Source organism: Capsicum annuum, chromosome 7, assembly GCF_002878395.1.
Source record: "Capsicum annuum cultivar UCD-10X-F1 chromosome 7, UCD10Xv1.1, whole genome shotgun sequence".
Classification (NCBI taxonomy): domain Eukaryota; kingdom Viridiplantae; phylum Streptophyta; class Magnoliopsida; order Solanales; family Solanaceae; genus Capsicum; species Capsicum annuum.
Window position 1 is genome coordinate 2,406,196 of NC_061117.1, and position 12,053 is coordinate 2,418,248.

The 12,053-nt window shown below is 33.9% G+C and overlaps 1 protein-coding gene across 1 annotated transcript; it reads left to right on the forward strand.

Annotated features, from left to right (window-relative positions):
* Positions 1–4,941: 4,941 nt before the first annotated feature.
* Positions 4,942–12,053, forward strand: LOC107854251 (probable LRR receptor-like serine/threonine-protein kinase At4g30520). The gene is made up of 11 exons (XM_016699258.2): positions 4,942–5,441; positions 5,542–5,674; positions 6,819–6,890; positions 7,000–7,143; positions 8,221–8,292; positions 9,203–9,262; positions 9,388–9,485; positions 9,575–9,709; positions 9,797–10,141; positions 10,266–10,645; positions 11,460–12,053. The coding sequence occupies exons 1-11, from the start codon at positions 5,357–5,359 to the stop codon at positions 11,838–11,840; spliced, it is 1,905 nt and encodes a 634-aa protein (XP_016554744.1). The 5' UTR covers positions 4,942–5,356; the 3' UTR covers positions 11,841–12,053.

The following is a 12,053-nucleotide window of genomic DNA, read 5'->3' on the forward strand; positions in this document are numbered from 1 at the left end:
ATGCTCTCTCTAATCGAAGGTGGGGGCAGACCTCGTTGAGTTCTTCAAAAGGGGAAGTATGTGACGTCTATATTTAAAGCTACCGATGAAGATATGTTAAACGAATGACTGATCAACTTTTATATTTGTAAGGTTCGGAAGAAAGGTCGCACATCACTTAAAAGAATCCCACATCGAAATAAGAGAAGAACTTTGAGTTGACATTTGAGGGGGTTGGGAATATTACCCACATCCTATGAACTCTATTTGACAAAAATTAAAAATAATTAAATAAACTTTTGGCCAAATCCCTTTACAATTATTTTTTTTCTTTGTTAAGAGTTTTAGGGGACCAAAAAGTTTGGAATTTTATCAATTTGGAATAATTTGCATGTTGTTGAGTTTTAGGATTTTGATCCAATAGATATTTTTCTTTTCACCATTTTGTTATTATACTTTCATCCCACTCAATATTAATTACAACAATCTCAAATTAATATGTAATAATATTATACGTAGAAGTGAAGTTATAGTATTAATTATGTACTTTAACGAATTCAGTATCTCGTATTTACTTTTTATATACAAAGGCGGATCTAAAGTTTGAGCTTTATGAATTCCTACAACTTAGAGTTAATTATTTGATATTATTTATATATATATATATATATATATATATATATATATATTTCAATTCTTGTGCATGACATACACAAAAGTTACTGAATTCTCGTGAATCAATCTGTACCTTGCAGGTTACACTCTTAATTACACTTCAAAATGAAAGAGAAAAGTGAAGAGTTTTATAAGGTATATCAAATATTTACACGGTACACATAGTTTTGGACTCGATAATGCCATAACTCAAAAGATAAATTCGTGAAATCTATTACGCCGAAATAGACAATACATGTTGTGGACTTGAACGCTGATAATATGATATTAGAACTGTGCATTCTCGAGAGTTGGTCGATGAGATTGGATCAAAGAGAAGGACTAACAAACTTTTTCTGAAAAAGGGAGCACGTGACACTTAGGTAAGTTTAATGTTAGAACGAAAGCCGAAAATGAAAAACACTATAAGACATAACACAAGTTCACATGATACACATATTTTTACTTTTACGATAACAATTTCATAAAGACAAATCCGAGAAATCTGTTGAACTAAAGCGGACAATATTGATTTTTAAATTAACAAAAAGAGTTTTGGGTAATTTTTTTTTACTTTTCTTTTCAATTTACTCTTCAATAAATACTTTTCCTATGAGAAAAGAAATTCAAAAAATGATTAATCACTTCAATTATAACTTGCTTTTAGTAAGCTTATCATTGATTGATCTCCTTTTAATTATTCCCTTTCTTTTATTTCTCTTTTAATTAAAAAACTTCTATTTCTTGTTTAAAACTTGAATAAATTAAGCAATATCATTGAAAAGATATGATATTTCAAAATTAAGAATATACAAATCTCAGAATTAATAATTTGGCAAGTGAAAATTCAATCAAACACATGAAAAAAATAATCTCCTTTTTTTTTAATGAGATTGTTGTTCCCTAACAAATTAAGGTAAATTAATTTGACTCAATCGCAAAAGGCTAAAAAATTACAACACCAAAAGAAAAATAAAATAGATTTTCGAGCGTAAATTTTAGTTTCCTCACCTAATAATAAACTAAAAACAATTTAATTTACAACATCATATATGGACTAAGGGATTTTATGATTGAAAAATAAGTTATCTCGAGATTATAGTGATAAAATCAAAATTTAATAAAACAAAAACAAAATACTATTTTTCATATTTATTTTAAAATTATTATTCATTATTCCACCAATTTAGCAACTCCTATTTTAACACTTTCCATAGAGCAAATAAATAATAATTTCACAAAGAGAAGAAGTGATAAAATTTCTAGAAAAGAGAGAATATTTCTAATTTTGTATAATCACTAAAACAATATAGGTAATTACACCTAATGAGCCTAATCATGAATGTATAACTAAATCCATGTAAATAAAGTAAAACCTATAAAGAAAGTTACTTTATTCTTACTAGCTTATGAAATTGTCATATCAACAACTTTTTCAAGTGTTTTCCTCTTTTTGCAACCAAACAAAAATAAAAAATAAAAATTAATAACACTAAGGAAAATAACCAAAAATAAAATAAAATTATTTGTATAATTAGATCTTTTTCAAGTAACTAAACCAACCAAGGGTTAATTTTATTCTTGCCAAGTTATTATTTTCTTATTCGGTGTTTGATATTTGCTTTGCGTTTTTTATTTTTTGAATTTACACAACATTATTAGATCAACTAAAAGAGAAAACGCTTCTTATTTAGATATTGTATGATTAAAATTGAGATATCTCTAAATTATTGTCTTTAGGGAGATTAAAATCAAAACTATAATTGAGATAAGTAACTTTCCATAATAAGTTAATTACATTCTATCTCAATCAAATATTGGATCAGCTCATCCTAAAAATATAGGGCAAACAATATAAATTCCGATACTTTGAAGCTTAATTACATAAAATTCCAATATTTTGCATAATTACTTAAAATTTCGATTTGGATTTGTTGAGATACATAATTAGCTCCCAATACATCTAAAAAAAATACATTTTTCCCTTGTAAAGATGCATAATTAACTCTCAATATATTTCTTTTTCAATTTCTGATATGTCGAGATACATAATACATCCAACGAAGATAGATCTTTTCCTTGTAAAGATACATAATTAGCTCTTGATATATTTTTTTCGATTTTGAGTCTATCGAGATACATAATTAGCCTCCAGTACATCCAAGAAAGATACATAATTAGTTGAATTTTTTTTTAATTACCTTATAAAGGTAAAAATTTATATAAATATAATAAATTAAGGTGTATATTTATGTTATTTTTCCTAAAATTCATTCAAAAATTAACTATCACTTATTCTTTCTACCAAACAAGCCTTTACGGTTGCTATACCATTTATTAATTTCACCAAGAATTTCAAAATATTTTTATGAATTAAAGACTATTAAACATTGGAAAAGGAAATATATATAGGGTTAATAATTATATGCTATATTGTCAAGTCTTTTCTTAGTAGGCTATCAGAAAGAACAAAAAAATATAAATAGACTAGTAGTAATAGTAGTAGTACTTGCAGAACTAAAATAGTTTTTTTTCTTTTTGAGAAAATAGTCTGAAATATATTTAAAATTTTGATGAAATTTGTTGTAATACGAATAAATTTTATCGGGGGTTTGATGACCCTCTAGACTATTATTAGTGTATTATGATTTCCCAGACTATTTATTTAACATATTTTACTGATATTTATTTGCACTAATTTTTTTTTATTTGCATATTTTATCTATGTATTAGCTTATAAACGTTACTAAAATACACTAATAAATAATTCAGGGGGTTAGTTACAACAAATTTCATTAAAGTTTAGATTTATTTCGAATGATCGTAATTTCAACTATATAACTATAAATTTCAACCGTATAACTTTTAGATTCTAGTCCCGCCTCGGATGGAAAGCAAAGACTTGTTCTTTCTTAAAGAGGTCTTAATCAAAGATTTCGGGTTAAAATTTTTTTTTTCTTTTTAATCTCAATATGAGACATCCTTATTCAATAATATATATTTAGTCAAATCTCAATACAGATATCGAATATTTAGTAAAAAAAAAAAACTATAAGAAATTTTTTTTATTCAGTAGGCATATTGCTGTCACTCTCAAATTCTGAGCTTCAAATAAAAACCTCAGTCCTCTCACTATCTCTGATTTTTTCATATCATAAAAATACACTACAAAAAACTAGCAAATAAATAAATGTAAATAAATAAAATTTAAAAATATTAAAAAAAAGTAGAGTAAAGCATCTAATACCTTTTAAAATTTTGGTCAAATTTGTTACGATATATTCTAACTTTACGAAAGTTAACCACAAGAGTTGATGTGGTGGTTCAGCACCTCACCCCTTTAGCAAGAGGTTGGGGGTTCGATCCCCACCTCTGGTGAATGAAAAAAACTCTGTGGCCAGTTCTTAGTGCGCTGATCATACGAACGGAGGATTAGTCTCACGACTGCCGGTTGTGGGGATATCTTAGGAAACTCCCCCCAAAAAAAACTTTACGAAAGTTCTATTGCCTCTGACATATTTTTGTCAACCTTTTTAGCTCACATGACACCTTTTATCAATGTTTTAGCTTATGTGATAAATTTGATGTGGCCCTATTTTAGTTAATAAAGATGTTATATCAACACAAGAAAGTGACAAAAATATGTTAAAATTGAGTTCGTGAGGTAATAGGACCCCTGTGAAGCTGGAGTGTGTTGTAACAATTTCGGTCATAGTTCGGAAGGTACTGAATGCTTACATATATTTAAGTCCTTCAACTTTGAACGTGCATAAGTAAACACTTAAATATTTGAACAAGTTAAATAAGCAGACACTCATATACTACGTGACATAATACTTGCAGGACGTTACGTAACGAAGAAATTATCATGTAGGACACGCCAGACACACCGGGGCTTGTCCTATGTTGCGTTCTATATGGCAATTATGGCGTGTTCTATATTGCGTTCTACGTGGCAGTTCGTATTTTACATGGCATCGATCTTTCATATATATATATATATATTATGTTATATAGGTCGTATGTGTCTGGAAGGGGATCCTGAAGTAACGATAAAGTTACTGTCATGTGACCAGGAGACACAGGATCAAGCTTTAGAAAAAACTTATGATAGAAATGTAAAATAAGAGTATGCACAATATACTTTTATGGTCTAATCTTTTCTCGGATCCTAGGTATAGCGTGAATTTTAGTGCACTAAATTGTCTTTTTAAATCGTTTACAATTTTGTTGGACATAAATATCAGTTGGGTTCAAGTTAAAGAGCGTGTTTACGTATTTTATGTAGAAAAAAAGCAAAAGAAACACAGATAAAGCAAAAGGAGAAAAAGAGAGTTGGTACAAATACCAACAAAAAAATAGACAGACTGATAAAGAACCTGCTCCTTTTCCTCATGTTCTTCACTTTATTATTATTAGTATTTTTTTTTAGTTTTTGACTGAAAAAAGAAAAGCATTTTTAGTCTTTTTATGTTAAATAAATTCATGGGTTTGCTTAATATATATGTTGTGTTCACTTTCTTGGATCATTATCTTCAATGGTTTTCATATTCTTGGTTTTTCATACACATTTTTTTAGCTTTTTCTTGAGTGAAAAAAGATGCCATTTTTATTTTTTTTGGTGAAGTAAAATGGTTAATATGTTCATGGGGTTTGCTTAATTTATTTGTTGGATCATTCCATTTGTGTTTCTTGTTTTTTTGTTTTTTTGTTGTTGTCATCAATGGCTTGCATTTTCTTGGTTTTTCTGTCTTTGTTTCTGTTTTGTCCTACTTTTTGTTTGTCATATGAAGCTAGGAATCCTGAAGGTAAATATAAAAAAGAAAAAAAAAAAAGATACTTTTTTTTATGCATTTTTGTTTTTTTAAAGATTAATTTTTGTTGTTGTTGTTGTTGTATGATGTGTAGTGGAAGCTTTGATAGGTATAAGGAGAAGTTTGGATGATCCAAAAGGAGCTTTAAGTAATTGGGATGAAGATTCTGTTGATCCTTGTAGTTGGGCTATGATTACTTGTTCTTCTGAAAATCTTGTTACTGCACTGTAAGTATTAGTAGTATATTATTTTTGTTGTTGTAATTTTTGGGTGTTGAAGGGGAGTAATTGAAGTAACGGGTAAAGTTATTGTCATGTGACGAGGTGGTTATGAGTTTTTCGTGTAGTGGAAATTGCCTCTCGCAGAAATGTAAGGTAATACTGCGTATAATAGACCTTTTTGGTGGTCCGGCCCTTCAATGGACCGCAGTATGTTGCTGTCGTGTGATGAGGTGGTCATAAGTTTTCGAGTTGTGGAAATAGCCTCAATAGACCTATGTGGTTCAACCCTTCAATGGACCCCACTATGTGGTGGTCATGAGTTTTTGAGCCGTGGAAATAACCTCTTGCAAAAATGTAAGGTAAGACTGCATAAAGTACACATCTGTGGTCTGGCCCTTCAATGGACCCCACTATGTTGCTGTCGTGTGATGTGGTGGTCATGAATTTTCGAGCTGTGGAAATAGGCCTCTTGCAGAAATGTAAGGTAAGGGTGTGTATGATAGACTTCCATGGTCTGGACCATCAATGGACCCCAGTATGTTGCTGTCATGTGACGAGGTGGTCATGAGTTTTCGAGCCGTGGAAATAGCCTCTTGCAGAAATGTAAGGTAAGGTTGTGTACAATTGGCCTCTATGGTCCATCCCTTCAATGGATCCGACTATGTTGCTGTCATGTGACGAGGTGGTCATGAGTTTTCGATCCGTGAAAATAGCCTCTTGCAAATGTAAGGTACTGCTGTTTACAATAGACCTCTGTGGTCCGGCCCTTCAATGGACCCCACTATGTTGCTGTCATGTGACTGAGGTAGTCTTGAGTTCGAGCCGTGGAAACAAACTCTTGCAGAAATATAAAACTGTAAGGTAAGGTTGTGTACAACAGACCTCTGTGGTCCAGCCCTTCAATGGACCCCACTATGTTTCTGTCCCGTGATGAGGTAGTCACGGGTTTGAGCTGTGTAAACAGGTTCTTGTAGAAATGTAAGGTAAGACTGCGTACAATAGACTCTTGCAGTCTGGTCTTTTTCCGGACCCTATTCATAGCGGGAGTTTTAGTCCACTGAGCTGCCCTTTTTTTTTTTTGTACTATATGATAATATTGTTTGTCAAAGATTGAAAATTTCACTGTTTTATTAAATTTTTTTCTGTGTAGAGGAGCTCCGAGTCAAGGTTTATCTGGGGTTTTGTCTGGGATGATATCAAATCTAACAAACCTTAAACAAGTGTAAGATACAATTTTTTATTTTTTTTTTGTATTTTAACTCATATACTAGTGACCCCATATGGTTAAATTTGTTATCTATTGAAATTTTTGCTTTTTTAATTTTATACAGTTTATTGCAAAACAACAACATTTCTGGGCATATTCCAAGAGAGCTAGGAAAGCTTCCCAATCTTGAAACGTTGGATCTGTCGAATAACCATTTCTCTGGTCATGTACCCGAATTTTTGGGTCAGTTGAGCAGTCTTCAATATCTGTAAGTGTTAAAGTTAGATTTTTCTTTAAAATTATTTTGTGTGATTATCAAGATTCTTGTTTGTTTTTGTTTTCCATTTTTAGAGTTAATGGTCAAAAACACATCTAAAGTATCACGTTTTTTGCAAGTTTGCTAACGGAAATACATCTCAACTACCCGTTATTGCCTTTTCCTACCTGAAATATCACCATCGTTCGGGTAGGAGAAGGAACAACCGATAGTTGAGATGTGTTTTGATAAATAGCTGGTGATAGTTCAGTAGGAAAAACGGTGAACACCTGATAGTTCAGGTAGAGAACTCGCAAAACGTGATACTTTAGATGTGCTCTTTACCCTTACATCTTTTTTTTTTTTAGCACCCTTTTTCCTTTAATTGTTGCTTTCTAATGTTGACCATTGTTTATGTTATATAATTTTTATTATTTTGTGTGATTATCAAGATTCTTTTTTGTTTTTATTTTCTATTTTTAGAGTTAATGGTCAAAAACACATCTAAAGTATCACGTTTTTGCGAGTTTGCTAACGGAACCATCACCAATTATTATGAAAATACACCTCAACTATCCGTTTCAGCCTTTTTCTACCTGAAATATCGCTATCGTTCGGGTAGGAGAAAGAACAACCGACAGTTGAGGTGTGTTTTGATAAATAGTCAGTGATAGTTCAGGTAGGAAAGTTGCTGGTAAAGTTGCTGCCATATGACCAGGAGGTCATGGGTTCAAGCCTCGAAAACTACCTATGGTAGAAATGCAAGTTAAGGTTGTATACAATACACCCTTGCGGTGGGGCCCTTCCTCAGACCCTGCGCATAGCGGGAGCTTTAGTGCACCGGGCTGCCTTTTTTTTTTTTTTTTTTAAGTTCAGCTAGGAAAAGTGGTGGACACCTATCAGGTAGCGAACTCGCTAAACGTGATACGTTAGATGTGCTTTTTACCGTTACATCTTGTTTTTTGAGTACCCTATTTCCTTTAATTGTTGCTTTTTCATGTTGACCATGTTTATGTTCTGTCTGTATGACACTATGTTTTTTTTTTTTTTGGGATGTCTTGACGTGGGGTTTGTCTTGTAATGGAGTAGGAGGTTGAACAACAACAGCTTGTCTGGTGCTATTCCTATTTCTTTAGCAAGGGTCCCTCACCTTGCTTTCTTGTGAGTATTATTATTACTTCCTTAAATCTATCACTTTTGTTTTATTCTTTTGTCTGAATGTTGGAGGGGAGCCTTGGAGTAACTGGTAAAGTTGCTGCCATGTGACTAGGAGGTCACGGGTTCAAGCCTTGGAAACAGTCTCTGGCAAAAATGCAAGGTAAGGCTGCGTACGATACACCCTTGTGGTGGGGCCCTTCCCCGATCACCGCGCATAACGGTAGCTTTAGCACACTGGGCTGCCCCTTTTTTTTTTCCTTTTGTCTGAATGTGCTGAGAATGGAGACACACAATCTTCACTGTAATTATCTAATCACTTTCTTGAATCAGCTTTTTGTTAAAGTTTTTCTTGTTTAAAGGAAATGAATAGTTTGTCCTGTTTAGGGGTATTATTATTACATTTTAACTTTTGTTTTTTTTAGCTTTTATTTTATTTAGTATGATGATGATATGCGACGAACTTAAATGAAAGTGACGATTCATATTGCCGACTCCAACTTGTTTGGATTGAGGCGTTGTTGTTGTCGACTAGTGTGTTCGGCTTTTGTTTAAAGGAAATGAAGGGTGTTCTATTTAGGGTTTAATATTGTTATTATTATATTTTAACTTATGTTTCACTTTTATTTTATTTAGTATGACGATGATATGCAATGAACTTGAATGTGAGGATTCATATCGCCGAGTCCAACTTGTCTAAAAGAAATGAATAGTTTGTTCTGTTAGTATGATGATTATAATTTAACTACTTTCACTTTTATTTTACTATTTAGTACGGCGATGATATATGTAGTGAACTTCAACGGAAGTGAGGAATCATATTGCCGACTCAAACTTGTTTCGGACTGAATTGTTGTTGCTGTTGTTTCGTCGTCGAATAGTGTGTTCTGATTTTTTTAACCTCATATTCTTTCAGGGACTTGTCGTTCAATAATCTGAGTGGACCTATTCTGAAATTTCCTACCAGAACTTTCAAGTATGGATTCTCTACCTAACTCTTCTCGTGTTACATTATACTTCTGATTTTGTTATTGTTTTTCTAGATATGATCGTATAGTTTACGTTCTAATTGTGATTTTTCTTTCCTTCATGTTTCCGTAGTGTCGTGGGTAACCCTTTGATATGTGGAAATCACTCCGCTGAGACTTGCTTTGGATCGGTGAATCCGATGCCCCTTTCTTTCGACATTGATTCCACTGGTAATGTTTATACAAATTTCTCACGATTCAAGGATGTTTTGGACATAAAGACGATCTAATTCTCTTAGCCTTCTTTCGGTTGTAACCAGGTAAGCGCAGCTCGAAAAGACTAGCCATTGCAATGGGACTTAGTATCAGCTTCATCTCTCTTTTCGTCTTAGGATTCGGTTTCATATTTTGGAAGAGGAACCAAAACCGGAAACAGTCTATTCTGAACATTAATGGTGAGTCGCTATTAGTAATAACTCCGACGACATTTTGTCTATTTGATGGCGGTTCAAAGATACTTAGTTTTCGTATTTTTGTTCCAGATATGCAAGAAGAGGATCTAGTTAGACTAGGAAATCTCAGAAGCTTCACATTTAAAGAACTTCAACGTGCGACGAACAATTTCAGCTCCAAGAACATTCTTGGTGCCGGAGGATTTGGCAATGTTTACCGTGGAAAGTTGGGGGATGGCTCGTTGGTCGCGGTGAAACGATTGAAAGATATTAGTGGAACTGCTGGAGAATCACAGTTTCGGACGGAATTGGAGCTAATTAGCTTGGCAGTACATAGAAATCTTCTCAGGTTAATTGGTTACTGCGCTACCCCGAACGAAAGACTTCTCGTGTATCCTTACATGTCTAATGGCAGTGTGGCTTCAAGACTTAGAGGTAAACACCTTGTTACCGTTTTATGATCGCTGTATACAAAAGGAGTTTTCGAATTCAATCTTACGATCTAGGACTTGAAAAAAGAACGACGATACACATTCGTAATCTCTTTTTCCAACGACAGGAAAACCGGCACTAGATTGGAATACTAGGAAGAGGATTGCAATTGGAGCTGCAAGAGGTCTACTTTATCTCCACGAGCAATGTGATCCGAAGATAATCCACAGAGATGTGAAGGCGGCAAACGTCTTATTAGATGACTATTGTGAAGCTGTTGTCGGGGATTTCGGCCTTGCAAAGCTCCTCGATCACGCTGACTCTCATGTTACCACAGCTGTTCGTGGAACAGTCGGCCACATTGCGCCTGAGTACCTTTCCACCGGTCAATCATCCGAGAAAACGGATGTGTTTGGATTTGGTATCCTCTTGTTAGAGCTTATAACCGGGATGAGAGCTCTCGAATTGGGAAAAACAGTAAACCAGAAAGGAGCAGTACTTGAATGGGTATGTTTCTTAATCCAACAGATATTGAACTCATGAAATATGCTTAATGACAATAGTGGCTGGCTTCGTCCGTGCCTTATTTCTGTTGTTTCGTCTTGTTTCATGTTTTATTACGACTTTTTTTTTACTACCTTTTGTCCTGAGCCGGGGGTCTATCGGCTATGTTGCTCGGACTCTTCAAAAATGTCATTTGGTACGTGTCGACCACATTTTTGGAGAGTCCGAGCAACATAGCCGATAGCCGGGGGTCCATCGGAAACGACCTCTCTACTTTTTCGGAAGTGGTGGTATGGATTACGTACATTTTACCTATGTTGTTCGGACTCTTCAAAAATGTCTACAGGTGCGTGTCGGATCCTTCAAAAGTAGGGCATTTTTTGAAGGATCCAATACGGGTGCGGCCACATTTTTGGAGAGTCTGAGCAATTTAGTCTATCGGAAACAACCTCTCTATTTTATGGGTGTCCTATTTCTGTTATTTCGTCTTGTTTCATATTTTATTACGACATTTTTTTTTACTATTTTTTTGTCCTAAGCCGGGGGACTATCGACTATGTTGCTCGGACTCTTCAAAAATGTCATTTGGTACGTGTCGGATCCTTCAAAAGTAGTGCATTTTTGAAGGATCTGACACGGGTGCAGCCACATTTTTTGAGAGTTCGAGCAACTTAGTCCATCGGAAACAGCCTCTCTACTTCTTCGAGAGGTGGTGGTATGGATTGCGTACATTTCACCCTCCCAAGACCCGACTAGGTGGGAAGGGAATACACCGAGTATGTCGTTGTTGTTGTTGACAATAGTGACTAAAATGCAGGTTAAGAAAATGCAGCAGGAGAAGAACGTTGAAGCGCTCATCGACAGAGAGCTTGGAAGCAACTACGACAGGATCGACGTAGGGGAGATGCTACAAGTAGCCATACTCTGCACTCAATACCTACCGGCTCATCGTCCCAAGATGTCCGAGGTGGTTCGGATGCTCGAAGGTGACGGCTTAGCCGAAAAATGGGCTGCATCACACAACTATGACAATGGCTCAAACACAACTAACAACATAAGTAAAACAACTCATACTAAACATTCTATGGTCCCTTTTGATTATGATGACAATGATCATGATCATGATCATTTGACCATGTATGGTATGATGGATGATGACTATGATACACATGCCATGGAGCTTTCAGGGCCAAGATAATAGCAAAATATCCAAAATGAAAAAAAAATATATATATATATAGAACAAAAATAGATGTTTAATTCTTTTCAAAATTTTTAAAAGAAAGTTATTTTTAGTTTGTTGGGTTTTTAAAGATGGTATGAAAATAGGAGTTTGCTATGTTTGATAAGTACAAAAATACTACAATGTAAATTATTCTTGTTAATCAAAAGTATTAATCTTTATGAGTAA

What these genes read in the sequence shown, in the direction of transcription:
- LOC107854251 (XM_016699258.2), top strand. Translation starts at nt 5,357, where the DNA reads ATGGCTTGCATTTTCTTGGTTTTTCTGTCTTTGTTTCTGTTTTGTCCT. An exon ending in GTCCCTCACCTTGCTTTCTT is followed by an intron (nt 8,293 to 9,202) that starts GTGAGTATTATT and finishes ATATTCTTTCAG; the next exon opens with GGACTTGTCGTTCAATAATC. An exon ending in TTTCGACATTGATTCCACTG is followed by an intron (nt 9,486 to 9,574) that starts GTAATGTTTATA and finishes GGTTGTAACCAG; the next exon opens with GTAAGCGCAGCTCGAAAAGA.